Source organism: Schistocerca nitens, chromosome 10 (genome assembly GCF_023898315.1).
Source record: "Schistocerca nitens isolate TAMUIC-IGC-003100 chromosome 10, iqSchNite1.1, whole genome shotgun sequence".
NCBI classification, from domain to species: domain Eukaryota; kingdom Metazoa; phylum Arthropoda; class Insecta; order Orthoptera; family Acrididae; genus Schistocerca; species Schistocerca nitens.
Genome location: NC_064623.1, coordinates 76229446 through 76247881, shown reverse-complemented (window position 1 = coordinate 76247881; position 18436 = coordinate 76229446). Strand labels below are relative to the sequence as shown.

Below are 18436 nucleotides of genomic sequence, written 5' to 3'. Positions count from 1 at the left end.
CGCACGGATGCACGCCAAGACCGTAGGATCCTACGCAGTGCCGTAGGGGACCGCACCGCCACTTCCCAGCAAATTAGGGACACTGTTTCTCCTGGGGTATCGGCGAGGACCATTCGCAACCGTCTCCATGAAGCTGGGCTACGGTCCCGCACACCGTTAGGCCGTCTTCCGCTCACGCCCCAACATCGTGCAGCCCGCCTCCAGTGGTGTCGCGACAGGCGTGAATGGAGGGACGAATGGAGACGTGTCGTCTTCAGCGATGAGAGTCGCTTCTGCCTTGGTGCCAATGATGGTCGTATGCGTGTTTGGCGCCGTGCAGGTGAGCGCCACAATCAGGACCGCATACGACTGAGGCACACAGGGCCAACACCCGGCATCATGGTGTGGGGAGCGATCTCCTACACTGGCCGTACACCACTGGTGATCGTCGAGGGGACACTGAATAGTGCACGGTACATCCAAACCGTCATCGAACCCATCGTTCTACCATTCCTAGACCGGCAAGGGAACTTGCTGTTCCAACAGGACAATGCACGTCCGCATGTATCCCGTGCCACCCAACGTGCTCTAGAAGGTGTAAGTCAACTACCCTGGCCAGCAAGATCTCCGGATCTGTCCCCCATTGAGCATGTTTGGGACTGGATGAAGCGTCGTCTCACGCGGTCTGCACGTCCAGCACGAACGCTGGTCCAACTGAGGCGCCAGGTGGAAATGGCATGGCAAGCCGTTCCACAGGACTACATCCAGCATCTCTACGATCGTCTTCATGGGAGAATAGCAGCCTGCATTGCTGCGAAAGGTGGGTATACACTGTACTAGTGCCGACATTGTGCATGCTCTGTTGCCTGTGTCTATGTGCCTGTGGTTCTGTCAGTGTGATCATGTGATGTATCTGACCCCAGGAATGTGTCAATAAAGTTTCCCCTTCCTGGGACAATGAATTCACGGTGTTCTTATTTCAATTTCCAGGAGTGTAGTTACGTGTGAGAATAAGAGTTTTAATATGGCAGCTAGTATTAAAACGTTTGCAGCGTCTTCAGTGTCGGTGTGAGTAAATTATACTGACTCTGAACTAAAAAAGTTAATACTGGCATTACTTGCGTTACTGAAGCAGCTAATAGTAATAATAATAACGAAAATAATTGTGACATTAATAACAATAACAATACTGGTAGATAAATAAGAATTTAAAAGTCTAGAAAATTATTTATTGTGATATGGTGAGTTCTGGGAAAAGGAAATTCAAGGAGACAATGTGGGAAATGAGGAAATCAGGTTGGAAAGAGTCATGTACAAGGGTAACAAGTGCATAGAGGGACAAAGGTAATCTTATTGCTGAAATGAAATGAATTGATTGTATTTCATTGGTGGTCGGGAGTTACTACCTGGGCAAGTACGGTCGCCGAGATGCAAGTCTTTTCATTTGACGCCACATTTGTCGACCTGCGTGTCCATGACGATGAAATGGTGGTGAGAACAACACAACACCCAGTCCCCGAGCGGAGAAAATCTCCGACTCTTGCCGAGAACCGAACCCAGGGCTCGCTGCATGCAGTCCGAAGCACTGGCCACTCAACTAAGGGAGTGACCATATTTTTGCTTTAGTGTATACGTCATTACCTGTCTTCTGAAGCTGGAGAGGTTATTTAGTTCTCTAATATAATGCGGGAGGTTGTTCCAGAGTCGTCTTCCTGCTACCAAGAAGGACTTCGAGAAGGTATCTGAACGATTGAGTGAGTCAGAGCGGATTTTGTTCTGCTGGGAACAGGTGCTTCCGCCATGTTGTTCACAATGGATCGTTTATAAGTAACAGTGTCAACGCCTATTATTCACGTAAGAGAAACTGAAATATACAATGTGCGGACAAGATCTTAATGTGAAAGTATTAGTGATACAAAAAGCAGCAGAAATAAATACTACTAAATCTTTGGCTTCTATGTACTCAAAACATCTCAGAGGCAACAAGAAAGAACTAAATAACAACTTTGCTCAGTAGTACCGCAACCATACATGGCGAACCAGGCGGGACCAGCAACACTCAAGGAGTTAATGACAGTACTGATACATAGTTAACTGATACAGAGTAACTGCCCATGTGAGCTTCATAGCATTAGTGCCTGTTCTATTTCCCGTTAGCACACATTTGTTTGTACAGCGGGAAAACTTAAGAAGAAAACTTCCTTTGGTACTTGGGGAGTCGTGTAGACTAGACTCCACACACAGCACATGCCGCTCTCACTCTTCATACTCTCTCCATTGTTGTTGTTGTTGTGGTCTTCAGTCCTGAGACTAGTTTGATGCAGCTCTCCATGCTACTCTATCCTCTGCAAGCTTCTTCATCTCCCAGTACCTACTGCAACCTACATCCTTCTGAATCTGCTTAGTGTATTCATCTCTTGGTCTCCCCCTACGATTTTTACCCTCCACGCTGCCCTCCAATACTAAATTGGTGATCCCTTGATGCCTCAGAACATGTCCTACCAACCGATCCCTTCTTCTGGTCAAGTTGTGCCACAAACTTCTCTTCTCCCCAATCCTGTTCAATACTTCCTCATTAGTTATGTGATCTACCCATCTCATCTTCAGCATTCTTCTGTAGCACCACATTTCGAAAGCTTCTATTCTCTTCTTGTCCAAACTATTTACCGTCCATGTTTCACTTCCATACATGGCTACACTCCATACAAATACTTTGAGAAATGACTTCCTGACACTTAAATCTATACTCGATGTTAACAAATTTCTCTTCTTCAGAAACGCTTTCCTTGCCATTGCCAGTCTACATTTTATATCCTCTCTACTTCGACCATCATCAGTTATTTTGCTCCCCAAATAGCAAAACTCCTCTACTACTTTAAGCATCTCATTTCCTAATCTAATTCCCTCAGCATCACCTGACTTAATTAAACTACATTCCATTATCCTCGTTTTGTTTTTGTTGATGTTCATCTTATATCGTCCCTTCAAGACACCATCCATTCCGTTCAACTACTCTTCCAAGGCCTTTGCTGTCTCTGACAGAATTACAATGTCATCGGCGAACCTCAATATTTTTATTTCTTCTCCATGGATTTTAATACCTACTCCGAATTTTTCTTTTGTTTCCTTTTCTGCTTGCTCAATATACAGATTGAATAACATCGGGGAGAGGCTACAACCCTGTCTTATTCCCTTCCCAACCACTGCTTCCCTTTCATGTCCCTCGACTCTTATAACTGCCATCTGGTTTCTGTACAAATTGTAAATAGCCTTTCGCTCCCTGTATTTTACCCCTGCCACCTTCAGAATTTGAAAGAGAGTATTCCAGTCAACATTGTCAAAAGCTTTCTCTAAGTCTACAAATGCTAGAAACGTAGGTTTGCCTTTCCTTAATCTTTCCTCTAAGATAAGTCGTAAGGTCACTATTGCCTCACGTGTTCCAGTATTTCTACGGAACCCAAACTGATCTTCCTCGAGGTCGGCTTCTACTAGTTTTTCCATTCGTCTGTAAAGAATTCGGATTAGTATTTTGCAGCTGTGGCTTATTAAACTGATTGTTCGGTAATTTTCACATCTGTCAACACCTGCTTTCTTTGGGATTGGAATTATTATATTCTTCTTGAAGTCTGAGGGTATTTCGCCTGTTTCATACGTCTTGCTCACCAGATGGTAGAGTTTTGTCATGACTGGCTCTCCCAAGGCCGTCAGTAGTTCTCCATACAGCATGGATAAGAATTCCAGCATGTCAACACTAGAAACACCGACGTCCTTACCTTGGGCCTGTCGTGACTAGTTAGCTGGCAATTCCCACATCATTCTTAGGATGCATGCTTAAACTTTGGGCATTTCTGTTGTTCCCCAAGAGACTTCTGAATAAAACTTTCGAAGAACAAACGACACTGAAATACGCAACTTCTGTGCACGTGGAGTCAGTCAGCAGCTACTCACACCCTCGTCTCCAAGATCAGGATGTTGCACTGGTTGTGACAAGCCCCCAGGAACAGACGACATGGAAACCATGACAACACTGGGAGGACACGGCGTCACAATTTGTGTATTGACAGCCAGCAACTGACATCTGCCCCAGCTCCAGACTCTGGCTATTTCTCTGGCTCCAGCAAGCCACCCGGGACAGACCGTCTGGAAACAAAAACAAAACTGAATGGAGTGTTTTCTACTGACGGAATACCATTGTCAACATGTTATCAGTCAGCAGCAGCCCACTCCCCTGGCTCCACTGGCCACAGCAGATTTACAGCAAAAGACCACCCAAGAATCTATACAAAATCACACCGAGTGTCTTCCGCTTATTCACTGCCACTAAAGTGCGCGTCATTTATGACGGCGGCCGAGTTTAGGTTCGTTCTGCGCATCTGTCGTCACAAAACACAGTCAGCCAATGAACAGAGAAGGACGTTGCCAGAGCTCGACTGCAGTGCGGAGCACGGACAAGTGTCTTCAGTTTTAGAAACGTTCAGTCATAAATAAAGTAATTGAACAAAAGCAATGTCTTGATAGCAGACTTTCTTTTATAGAAAGTTTGGAAAAAGCATTCTTTGCACCAATTGCTTCATATTCTATTAATTAATTAAACCAAACAAGCAATAAGCCTCCTAATTCAGGCGATAGCAAGGAAAGGTGTTTGTATCATTCTCACGAACCGCTTTTTCGCAATAAAGAACAGCGGTAATTGTTTATTTCCTATTGTACTTCGACGAAACGTGAATAATTCATAATCATACCAACAGTGCATGTCGGTATTTTGCGTAATATTTTAAAGTCCTCCGGGAGATATATTGAATGACGAGCTGCGGTAGTTTGCCGGCACGGGAACTCAGCGTGTTTGGTCAGAGGGTTAGCTGCCCTAAATAAAAAAACTGAGTTAATGGATCAACAATGAACTGAGACGGGTGTCTTGCGACGTCCACGCCGAGCAGATACAACGAACGAAAATGAACAAAATGAGATTAAAAAAATAAATAAATAAATAAATAAAAAAGCTTAATGGTTAAAATATATGGCTACTAAGCGAAAGGTTCTGAGTTCAACCCTTTATCGATGCTTAATATTTTCTTTATTTAAAAACAATATCGAAGTGTCCTACTTCATGAATTTTATTCGTTTTAATGTAATTTTTTGAAATTTCTAGTGGCAACTAAAATCGACCATACGGAAAGTATGGTATTACCTCTGCAAACTCTTCAAAATTTCGTGCAGTGGTTTACTACATCTAATGCTGCACACCATTTCGTGCAGTGGTTTACTACATCTAATGCTGCACACCATGTGTCTGCACAGGCGAGCAGTGCAGTGATGACAAAATCGCGCACATCGCGGAATGCAGGGAGCACATCTCTGTAGCACCGAAAGGGTTAATGCGGCCGTGGTGGCTTTACTTCATAAACTGCATGCTCCCCCCTAAACGTAAGTTTGCGAAGTATACTATACTATGGCGCTACTTCTCTTGGCGCGTACAACTGGCAACGCAGCAATCTCCCGCGTCTGGGCAGGCATGCGCGAACCGCCAAGACAAAAGAATTGAACTATAACTGTATGTTGTCAGCCTACAGCCAACCATGGCCCCCAGCTCTGGCTGTTCCAGTGGTCACAGCAATTCATTATGGACACATCACTTTTAAACCGAAAAACAACACTTGACAGAGAGCCTTCCATGCACTCAGCCCTATTATTAAATTGTTCTCAGCCTACCACATGTAGCCCTGGCTCCAGCTTTGCAACTGGTCTAGGCATATGCCCAGGAACAGACCATCAGGGAACCAACACAAGATGGACAGTGTTCTCCGTGCACCCAGTGCCACTATTAGCATTTTGGTCACCACCAGCTGCCCCTTGTTCCAGTTCCAAGCTCTAACTCTCCCACTGGTCACTGGAACAGTCCACCAGCGAAATTAGGCAGCACTGGATGGAGTTCTCCCGTGCACTATTGCTATCATCTGTATTTTTTACTCCAGTGGCTTACCAGTGTCCAGGGTCCAAGCTTTAGTTGTTCAACTGGTTCCAGCAGGCGACCAAGAACAGACCACTTGATTAAAAGGCAATACTCGATGGTATATACACCATGCACTTTGTGCCACAGTCCATATGTTGTCAGCCAGCAGTTGCCGACTGGTTGCAGTAAGCTACCAGTAGCACATCGTTTGGGATCCAATACAACATTGGACAGTGCATTCTCCTTGCACTTGGTGCCACTATTTGTGTGTTGTGAGCCAGCAGCGACCTTCCACTGATCATAGCAAGCTTCCAGTGACATACTATCGGGAAACCAGGCTAACACTGGCCTGTGTGACTTCTAAGCATTCTGTGCCATTATCCATGTACTGTCAGTCGGCTGTAGGCGCCCCGGTGGTCCCGGTCGCCTACGGTGGACTCGATGGCCGAGCGGTGACCTCTCCAGTTGTCAGGATGCTAGGAAAAGGCTGTAGAAGCGTCAGAGATGCCAAAGAAACATTACTAATTAATAACACCATTATTCCTGCCGAGTAAAATGTGGCTTGGTGATATCGACGACCTTCCCCGAGTCCTCGCTGACTCGTAGCGATGACACCAGATCCGGGCCGCGCAGTCTTGCTAGCGCAGCGCCGCGTGCTGTGACGTAGCGGAGGAATGTCCTTACTTCGGCCGCGCGTGGCTGGCGGCACTCGGCTGGCCGGCCGGCACGACGGCGGACAGCAGGTGGCTCTGGGTTGGAGTCCCGGCGCTGTCGGCACGAGAGGCGTTCTCGTAGTGCGGAGTGTACTCTATCCCACCCCGTCTTCTTCCCTGCTCCTCCTGGTGGCTCGTCCGCGGTGGACGGGCGGAACGGGCTGCAGTCCCCCAGCCTTGTCGGCTCACCCGGTTGTGACGGCGGATGCACAGGGCCTAGGCCCCGCACGATCTCGACGACGGCTCACTGATGTGGTCAGCATTGGCGGCGAACGAGTCTGCCGCGATGTCTGCTAATCCAAGGTTGATGATTGACAGCGGCAGCAGAGAGGACCAGAGCTGGTACTGTCCCCTCACGTCTGCTGCTGGATGGGCCACCCTTACTGCAACATCTCCTTAATAAAGATTAACATGTCAATGACCGAGCCGAGCGCTGCGCAGCGACCCAGTACACATCTAATGGCAAGTCTGACTGCGAGTGCGAGTGCCTTGTTGCTATCAAAGCTGGCGTATTTAAAGGAAGCACGAGCGACGTTCTGACGTCACGCTCGTTTGTAATGACCGCATTCATTCCACTTATACTGCTGATTCATCTGTCGTACTTGCCCCTTAGGTGTTCTTGCGACAGAGTTACATGTTGTTATGACAGACTTACGCGAAGTTGTGAAATGCAATACAGCTGACGCTATACCTCTGTCTTGCACTCTACGAAAGTCTCCGTCTAACACAAACCCCCGTGCTAAGCAATTCTCTCTCGCCTGTTGTGTGTAACCAGGCCATTGCTCCTGCGAGACGACACATTCCGATATATGTGCAATCCTCTTAGCTCTTGCCTAACCTGCTGCCTCTGGTTCTTGGCATAGGCAACGAAACTTTGACAATATTCCACGTTTCCAACTTCTTTACTATTCTGCGACACTACACGGCAAATGCCTACTGCCCTGCTTCCCGGCTCCGGATGCTCCCCTGGTCGCAGCAAGCCTTAAGGAACGGATCACCAGGGAATTGGTACACCAGCCAGCACAACCTGTGAACCTGTGTTTATTCGACACAGCCACTCGTTGTCCTAGGCAACCAGGCAACCAGTCTGCTGCCTGGTACAAAATTTCCTCATCACTGTCGCCATAGCCTCTCGGCGATACCAGTGGGACCAGACACAGCTGCTTTGTTGCTTAGAGCAGCACCTGCAGCAGTGAACAGACATCTCCAGCCTCATCGACATCTACCGATTGGGACAGGATCTAGCAGTGCCACAAACTCATGACACAAGGAAATTCTAAATAGGAACTGGAATTTTTACAAAAAAGATCTTAGAAACAATGACTGTAGTAACACAGTGAGCATATCACAGTGATAGTAAACAGGTCTCCACTTGTCACATATCTCAATGTCACTTGTAACTTACCAAGCGAGGTGGCGCAGTGGTTAGCACACTGGGCATGCATTCTGAAGGACGATGGTTCAAGTCCTTATCCGGCCAACCTGATTTAGGTTTTCCCTGATTTCCCTAAACCGCTTCAGGCAAACGCCGGGATAGTTCCTTTGAAAGGGCACACCCGATTTCCTTCCCAGTCCTTCCCTAATCCTCTGGGATCGATAACCTCGCTGTTTGGTCCCCTCCCCCAAACCAACCAACCAGCAAACTTAACACAAGTTTCCACGTCATCTTGCATATGTGTATCAAGCTTCTATGCAGAACGAGGAATACGGTTCAAAATTAATTCCGAACTACTTTCACTCATTGATTAAGGCTGTGAACGGCGCTTCGTCCTACTTAAACAAGGCTTTTGTTATCGTCGTTGGAACCCAGTATTTGAGGGACCACTTTTCATTAGCATTTTTATTAGATCTTGAGCTAAAAATCTTCACAATTATAACTTCACTTTCACGATTTATTTCAATTCACACCATCTTGAAATAGTGACGTCATTGGCAACATTTGCAGAACACAGAAGGAAATTGTGGGAGGAATCATGTGCTAGTTTTCGTTGCTTGCGGGAACGCAGCTCAATAAGTGAAGCAAAGAAGTGAACCATTTTCCCTTTAGTGTTCGTGTTTGAGAGTGTGTCACGCCTGTGAGGTTGTCAGAAGACGTCTATGCATGATGGAGTGTGTGCAGCATTCTTAAAAAAAAATTATGAACTTCGACGCGGAAAACAATGCCATACAAATACGTTTTAAAAGGTTTATCACTGTATTCCACACTCAACAATCATATACATGCCCTCACTCGAAGACAGATCCATACCAAAAGACTGGAAAATTTTAGAGGTCACATCAATATTCAAGAAAAGCAATAAGGGTAAGTCACTAAGTTACAGGCCCATATCATTAACATGGGTATCTAGCAGATTTTTGGAACATATATTGTGTTCAAAAATCATGATTTATATAAAAGAGAATCGTCTATTGACACGCAGTCACATGGATTTAGAAAACATCACTGTTGTCAAACACGAATAGCTCTTTACACTCACAATAAGGGGTTTAAAATGTATTGACCATTTCTAGAATTACAGACCGGTTTTGATTCTGTGCCTGACAATCGGCTTGTAATCAAAATTGGATGCTTATGGAATATCGTCTCAGTTATGCGATCTCCTGTCAGAGAGGACACAGTTCGTAGTAATTGAGATAAAGTCTTGAGTAAAACAGAAGTCCTTTTTGGCGTTCCACAGAGCATCATTATAGACGCTCTTCTGTTTCCTATCAATAAAACGATTTAGGAGATAATCTGAGCAGACGTCTTAGGCTGTTTGCATTTTATGCTTTCGTTTACTGCGTAGTAAAGCTATCAGAATATCAAAGGCAACTTCAAAGCAATAAAGATAAGTTATCTGTATGATGCGAAATTTGGTAGCTGAGTCGAAATAATAAGAAGTGTGAGGTCATGTACATGAGTGCTAAAGGGCATCCGTTATACTTTGGTTACACGATAATTCAATTAAAACTGAAGGCCGTAATTACAACTAAATACCTAGGAATTACTATACCAACATCTTAAATTGGAAAGAATACAGAAAATGTTGTAGACACGGTGAACCAAAGACTGCAATTTATATGCAGAACACCTAGAAGAGGCAACAGATCTACTAAAGAGACTGCCTACACTACGCCTTTCCATCCTCGTTTGGAATACTGCTGCGTGGTGTGGGACCCTTACCAGACAGGATTAACAAAGTACAGCGAGAAAGTTCAAAGATTAGCAGCACATTTTGTATTATCAAGAAATAGAAAAGAGTGTATTACTGGCATGATTCAGGAATTGGGGTCATTATTAAAACAAGAACGTTTCACGTTGCAGTGGGGTCGTCTCACGAAATTACAATCACCAACTTTGTCCTCCGAAGGCGAAAATATTTTGTTGACGCCAACCTACATAGGGAGAAACCCGTCCGGCTAGCCGTGCGGTCTAACGCACTGCTTCCCGGCCAGAAAGACGTGCCGGTCCCAAGCACGAATCCGCCCAGCGGATTAGTGTCGAGGTCCGTTGTGCTGGCCAGACTTTGGATGGTTTTTAGAGCGGTTTTCCATCTACCTCGCCAAGTGCGGACTGGTTCCCCTCGTTCCATCTCAGTTGCTCTGTGTCAGCGATTGCTGTGCAAACACTGTCCCCATGTATGCATACACCATCTTTGTTCTACCACGCAAACATCTGGGGTTAGACTTGTCTGGTATGAGACGTTCCCAGGGGGTCCACTGGGGACCGAACTGCACAATAACCCTGGGTTCGGTGTGGGGCGGCGGTGGGGTGGGTGGACTGCTGTGGGCTGTTGTTGGGTTGTGAACCACTGAGGGCTACAGCGGAACGAAGTCTGTCCGTCGTTTCTAGGTCTCCAGTTTAATACATACATTGGGAGAGACGGCCATCATAATAAAGTAAGGGAAATCAGAGTTCACACAGAAAGATATTCGTTTTTTCTACACCCTGATGGAGAGTGGAATAATAGAAAATTATTGTGAAGGTGGTTCGATGAACCATCTTCCAGGCACTAAAATATGATTTGCAGAGTAGCCATATAGATGTAGATGTAGATCTAGATATATATTTGTATCTGTAGACATATTTTCACCTCGGATAAGAGGTCAGTGTCCTATCATTTTCAAAGCTATTGTACTTGTCTTTCACATCTATAAAAATATTTCCCGCACTTCACAGGTTGGTCATAGATAACTTCAGGTAAAATATTTTTAGCGTCTCATAAAATTCTTCATTAAAGATGTGAATGAAGTCTGCTGCTGGCACATTCAATTATTATTCCATATTTAGCATATTTCATTGAATTCAGCACTGTGTTGGAACTGCTTAACGATGAATTTTGTGTTTTCTCTGTAGGCTGGAGTGTCTGTCGTCTGTGCAGGGATGTCTTTAGACCAGTATAATAATATCCTGTCTGAAGGCAAAATCCAATTTAAATCTGCGGTAAGTGCAGTCAAATGGCAATTGTTTACATTCCTGTGAAAATGAAATCTTTTATGTAGAAAGACCTTGTCGCTAACTGCAAGATTAACACACTTCTAACATCTCTCTGTGCTCCCATTATTGAATCACTGGTGCAAGCTCTCTATGATGTCTGTAGAACATAAGACTCATTCTATCTAAGCATTAGCTTGAGACTACATGCCAAATATCTGTTGGTGTCCGCTCCTACCCTTGGTAGCGACCAAAAACATAGACCCACTTTTAAAGTTATGTACGTGGTGATGGATTTATTATATAGGGTGTTAGTGGTGTAACTGCAGATTTTGCTACTAATGACTGAGGGCAGCGTACTAAATTTGCAAACTATTACCTACAGTTATTTTTAGGTCGATTAGTACCTCCAGATGTGCGTGGCACAGACAAGCCATTAATGGTTGGTTGATTGGTTTGTGGGGGTTGAAGGGACCAGACTACAAAGGTCATCGGTCCCTTTTTCCACGATCATGAAACACCCACAAAGAACAAAAACAAGCAACAGAGATGACAAGGGACGATACAGAACAACAAAGACAAGCACGAAGACCAGACAAAAGTTATTAAAAGCACACAGAGTGTTAAAGTGGTTGGCCGACCATGGCAACCAAAAAAGAGGAAAAGCTAAACAAGAGACACACTAAAAATCCCAATCTAAAACAGCAGGCTAAAGGCCAGACGCAACGCACAAAAGAGAAAACGCTCAGATTGAGCGATGAAAGCCCCCTGTTCGAATAAAACTGAAAACGAAGCCTACCATTGCAGCGTCATCTGTTAAAAGTGCAGGGAATGTATCAGGCAGCACAAACTTCTGCCTGAGTGCAGTTAAAAGCGGACAGTCCAACGACTTGGGGGCCACTGTTAACACTGAAACACAGCGACAGAGAGGTGGGTCTTCACGGCCCAATAAATAACCGTGCGTCAGCCAGGTGTGGCCAATGTGTAGCTGGCAGACAACAACTGAGTGCTTGCAAGAGGCTCGCAAGGAGGAGCGACACACACCGATAGCCTCCATGATGACCCGAAGTTTGTTGGGTGAAGGCAAAAAAAAATGGTTCAAATGGCTCTGAGCACTATGGGACCTAACTTCTGAGTTCATCAGTCCCATAGAACTTAGAACTACTGAAACCGAACTATCCTAAGGACATTACACACATCCATGCCTGAGGCAGGATTCGAACCTGCGACCGTAGCGGTCGCGCGGCTCCAGAATGTAGCGCCTAGAACCGCTCGGGCACTCCGGCCGGCGCGTGAAGGCAGGGAGCGCCATTCATCACTCAAGATACCAAGGACGTTCTGCCACAAAACTGACTGGAGATCATACTACAGAGCCAGAGCATCGATAGCCTGTTTGACCAGCCTGTCAAACCGTTCATTACTCGGGATGCCAACATGACCCGGGGTCCACACAAAGACAATGGAGTGGTCGCAATGGGAAAAAGTATGGAGGGACCCTGGATACCCATCACCAGACGAGAGCGAGGGAAACACTGGTCGATAGCTCGTAAACCGACCAGGGAGTCACTACATGTAACAAAGGACTCACCTGAGCAGGAGCAGATATACTCTAGGGCGCAAGAGACTGCGGCAAGGTCTGCAGTGAAAACAGTGCAGCCATCCAGCAATGAGCGTTGTTCAGATTGTTCCACAAGACGAAAAGCATACCCAACTCGACCAGTAACCACCGACCCGTTGCTACAGACTACGGCAGAGCCGGGAAACGCAGCAAGGATGGAAAGACAACGTTGGAGGAGGGCCTCAGGAGGGACTGAGTCTTTTGGGCCTTGTGCCAAATCCAGCTGAAGGCATGGGCGGGGCACACATCATGGGGACACGCTCGCTGTAAATAGAGTTAAGAACATAGACACAGACACCACCAGATGCACATAAGGGTCCAGAGAGAAGAGGACAGTTGTGAACCGTGATTGTACATCCTGACTGGTGCTGACTTTCTAGAAAATGGACAACTGAGTTCGGGAACAGGAGACTGTAATTTGGCTGCCCGGCCATGTTACAAACATGTGGAGCATAAGCGGCTGGCAGTCGTTGGCGCAGGATATGCAATGGAGCGACACACCAGCCTCCACAAGTAAGCTGTTTACAGGGCTTGTGCGGAAAGCTCCAGTTGTGAGTCTGATCCAGCAGTGAAGTATGGGGTTAAGTAAATGAAACGTGGAAGGTAATGTTGAACCATAAGCCAGGCTCCCATAATCGAGATGGGACTGACAGAGTCATAGAAGGGTAGACCGATTGGCACCCCAGCTGGTGTGACTCAAGCAAAGAAGAGCGTTAAGATGGCGCCAGCATGTTTGTTTAAGCTGCCGAATATGAGGGAGCCAAGTCAACTGGGCATCAAAGAGCAAGCCCAAAAACTGATGCTGCTCCACCACAGCAAGAGGTTCGCCGCCGAGATAAAGCCATGGCTCAGGGTGAACAGTGTGACGCCGACAGAAGTGCATGACGCAGGCCTTGACTGCTGAGAACTGGAAGCCGTGCATGACAGCCCAAGACTGCACCCTGTAGCTGCTGTTCAGCAACCACAATGCCAGTGGGGCTATAGTACAGGCGAAAGTCATCAGCATACAAAGAAGCTGATATGGACGTTCCAACAGCTGCAGCCAGCGCATTGATAGCAACTAAAAAGAGGCTGACAAAAATGGTTCAAATGGCTCTGAGCACTATGGGACTTAACATCGGTGGTCATCAGACCCTAGGACTTAGAACTACTTAAACCTAACTAACCTAAGGACATCACACACATCCATGCCCGAGGCAGGATTCGAACCTGCGACTGTAGCGGTCACACAGTTCCAGACTGAAGCGCCTAGAACCGCACGGCCTCAGTGGCCGGCAAAAGAAGCTGACACTCAAGAGAGAGCCTAGCGGGACCCCATTCTAATGGACTCGGGAGGAACTATGGGAGGGACCAAATTGCACATGAAAGGAACGAAGTGTCAGAAAATTTTGAAAAAACTCCAGTACGCGCTGAAACGTGTGAGACTCCTTTTAGTCGCCTCTTGCGACAGGCCGGAATTCTGCAAGCCTATTCTTACCCCCGAACCCCCAGGGGGGAAGCCATTAATGCTCCATCAAATTTCGTGTGTGCAGCTACCTAAATTCAGTTTCTTCTTCTAATATTTCGGCTGTGTATCGTTCAGCTATCTTCAGAGTGAGCCGAAAGACTAACAATCCAGTCCTCCCCAAGACCTTTTAAACTTGCGGACCATGCCACTGCGCATGCGCCCGCAGATACACAGTCTTTAGAGATGTTGATCGGTGGCGAAGAAGTGCAACGTGCATGAATTATATCTCTGGTTGTGCAGTCGATCCGCGCTAGGATGTCGATGTATACTCTGAGCTACACTGTTGCCACATCTTTGTAAGTTTATTACAGGAAGCACCGGATTTCGTGACTAATCCAAGCTGTAGCATCTATTTTTATTAGTTCGTCGCCTAGCTAATTTCAACTAAGCCACTACCAAGTCCCTGAAACATACTGTAACCAGTAAAATTTTGACTTTTTCGTAAAAAGTGACCAATATCAACACAGCGTTCCGCCACAGCCGATTTTTTTGGCTATAGGAGGTGAGTCCCCCTGACACCCGCATGGACCATGGACGTGGCCTTGGCGATACAAATAGCTGTACCATAGGTGCAACCACAACAGAAGGCCAGACAAATGTGTGGTTCCTGAAGAGGGGCAGCAGCCTTTTCAGTAGTTGCAGCGGCAACAGTCTGGATGATTGACTGATCTGACCTTGTAACATTAACCAAAACAGCCTTCCTGTGCTGGTAATAAAAATGGCTGAAAGCAAGGGAAAACTACAGCCATAATTTTTCCCGAGGGCGTGCAGCTCTTCTGTATGGTTAAATGATGATGGCGTCCTCTTGGGTAAAATATTCCAGAGGTAAAATAGTCCCCCCATTTGGACCTTCGGTTCGGGACTACTCGAGAGGATGTCGTCATCAGGAGAAACAAAACTGGCGTTCTACGAATCGGACTGTGGAATGTCAGATCCCTAGAAAAAGGGAAATGGATAGATTATAGTTAGATATAACGAGAATTAGTGAAGTTCTGTGGCAGGGGGAACAAGACTTCTGGCAAGATGAATAAATGTTTACAAATACAAAACAAATAGGGGTAATGCAGGAGTAGGTTTACTAATGAATAAAAAATAGGAACTCACATAAGCTTCTATGAACAGCATAGTGAAAGCATTATTGTAGCATTTTTGACGCCCACACCCGCTGCAGTAAAAGAAGTTTATACGCCAACTAGCTCCGCAGATGAGGAGGAGATTGAGAAAATGTAAGATGAGAAAAAGAAATTATTCAGATAATTAAGGGAGACGAAAATTTGATAGTCATGAGGGACTGGAATTCGATAGTAGGGAAAGATAGAGAAGGAAAAGTAGTAGGTGTATAGGGACTGGGGGAAAGGAACGAAAGAAGAAGCCGTCTGATAGAATTTTGCACAGAGCATAACTTAATCATAGCTAACAACTGGCACCTGTTTTAAGAATCATGGGAGAAGGCTGTATACATGGAAGAAGCCTGGAGATACTAGAAGGTTTCAGATTGATTATATAATGGTAAGAAAGAGATTTCTGGACCAGGTTTTTAACTGTAAGACATTTCCAGGAGCAAATGTGGACACTGACCACAATTAACTGGTCACGAACTGCAGATGAAAACTGAAGAAACTTCAAAAAGGATAAATTTTAAGGAAATGGGACCTGGATAAACTAATGAAATCAGAGGTTGTAGAGAGTTTCAGAGGGAGCATTAGGGAACGATTGACAAGAACAGGGGAAAGGAATAGAGTAAAGAAGAATTGGTAGCTTTGAGAGATGAAATAGTAAAGGCAGCAGAGGATCAAGTAGGTAAAAAGACGAGGGCTAATAGAAATCCTTGGTTAACACAACAGATATCGAATATAATTGATGAAAGGTGAAAATATAAAAATGCAGCAAATGAACCAAAGGGAAGGCATAAAAAATTTCTAAAAAATGAGATCGGCAGGAAGTGAAACATAGCTAAGCAGGAATGGCTAGAAGACAAATGTAAGGATGTAAAAGCTTATATCACTAGGTGTAAGATAGATAATGCCTACAGGAAAATTAAAGAGGCCTTTAGAGAAAAGAGAACCACTCGTATGAATATTAAGAGCTCAGATGGCAAACCAGTCCTACTCAAAGCCAAAAGGTAGAAGGAGTATATGGGGGGGGGGGTCTATACAAGGGAGACGTACTTCAGAGCAATATTACGGAAATGGAGGAGGTTGTAGATAAAGGTGAGAATAGAGATATAATTTTGAGTGAAGAATCTGACAAAGCACAGATACGCTTAAGTGGAAAAAAGGACTCGGGAGTACACATCTCATAAGAGCTATTGATAGCCTTGGGAGAGCCAGCCATGACAAAACACTTCCAGCTGGTGAGCAAGATGTATGAGACAGGCGAAATACCCTCAGACTTCAAGATGAATATAATAATTCCTCTTCCAAAGAAAGCAGGTGCTGACAGGTGTGAAATTTACCGAAGTATCAGTGCAATAGGTCACGGCTGCAGAATACTAACACGAATCCTTTACAGAAGAATAGAAAACTGGCAGAAGTCGACCTCGGGGAAAATCAGTTTGGATTCCAGAGAAATGTACGAACACGCGAAGTAATACTCACCCAAAGACTTCTTATAGGAGATAGGCTATGGAAAGGGAAACCAACGTTTATAGTATTTGTAGACATAGCGAAATCATTTGACAATGTTGACTGGGATACTCCTTCAAAATCTAAAAGTGGCAGTGGTAAAATACAGGGAGCGAAAGGTTTTCTACAATCTGTATCTGTGGCCATATCTTTTACCTCGTATAAGAGGTCGGTGTACTGTCACTTTATATTGGTGTTTCAGATCTATAAAAATATTGATGACAACAGCTAAAATATTTATGGAGTCTGTAACTCGTAAAATTCTTCATTAAAGAGGTGGTTGAAATCTGCTGCTGACACATTCAAATGTTATTCCTTATTTCGCAAATTTCATTAATGTCAGCACTGTGTTTGAACTACTTAACTATGATATTTGTCTTTTCTGTCTAGCATACAGTTTCTTCCGTCCGTGAAGAGAAGTCTTTACAAGAGTATATGAAAATGCTGTATGAAGGCGCAATCCATTTTGATACTGAGGTAAGTACAATCGAAGGGCAAATTTTTTCATTCTTGTGAAAATGAAACACTTTATACTCAAGGGTCATGTCGCTCACTGCAAGATTAACACACTTGTAATTTCTCTCTGTGCTCCCATTATTGCAACGCTGGTGCAAATTCACTATACTGTTTGTAGAACATAAGACTCACTCTATCTAAATAAAGGCATGAGACCACTTTGCATCTAACGGTTGGTAGTGAGCAAAAACATAGACCGACTTTTAAAGTTAATTAAGTTGTGATGGATTTATTATACAGAGAATTAGCGGTATACGTGCACATTTTTCCACCAGTGACTGAGGACAATGTACTTAATTTGGGAAATACACTACTGGCCATTAAAATTGCTACACCATGAAGATGACGTGCTACAGACGCGAAATTTAACCGCCAGGAAGAAGATACTGTGATATGCAAATGATTAGCTTTTCAGAGCATTCACACAAGGTTGACGCCGGTGGCGACACCTACAACGTGCTGACATGAGGAAAGTTTCCAACCGATTTCTCATACACAAACAGCAGTTGACCGGCGTTGCCTGGTGAAACGTTGTTGTGATGCCTCGTGTAAGGAAGAGAAATGCGTACCATCACGTTTCCGACTTTGATAAAGGTCGGATTGTAGCCTATCGCGATTGCGGTTCATCGTATCGCGACATTGCTGCTCGCGTTGGTCGAGATCCAATGACTGTTAGCAGAATATGGAATCGGTGGGTTCAGGAGGGTAATACGGAAAGCCGTGCTGGATCCCAACGGCCTCGTATCACTAGCAGTCGAGATGACACGCATCTTATCCGCATGGCTGTAACGGATAGTGCAGCCACGTCTCGATCCCTGAGTCAACAGATGGGGACGTTTGCAAGAAACTACCATCTGGACGAACAGTTCGACGACGTTTGCAGCAGCATGGGTCAGCTCGGAGACCACGGCTGCGGTTACCTTTGACGCTGCAGCAGAGACAGGAGCGCCTGCGATGGTGGACTCAACGACGAACCTGGGTGCATGAATGGCAAAACGTCATTTTTTCGGATGAATCCAGGTTTTGTTTACAGAATAATGATGGTCGCATCCGTGTTTGGCGACATCGCGGTGATCGCACATTGGAAGCATGTATTCGTCATCACCATACTGGCG

At 45.2% G+C, this 18436-nt stretch overlaps 1 protein-coding gene across 1 annotated transcript in view; it reads left to right on the top strand.

The window, feature by feature from the left end:
• Positions 1 to 18436, top strand: part of LOC126210233 (putative ankyrin repeat protein RF_0381) — a 60712-nt gene that overhangs the window by 8707 nt on the left and 33569 nt on the right. Inside the window, exons 2-3 of the mRNA XM_049939421.1 lie at positions 10979 to 11065; positions 17196 to 17282. Of these exons, the coding sequence (XP_049795378.1) occupies positions 10979 to 11065; positions 17196 to 17282 (174 nt within the window). The remainder of the gene's footprint in view (positions 1 to 10978; positions 11066 to 17195; positions 17283 to 18436) is intronic.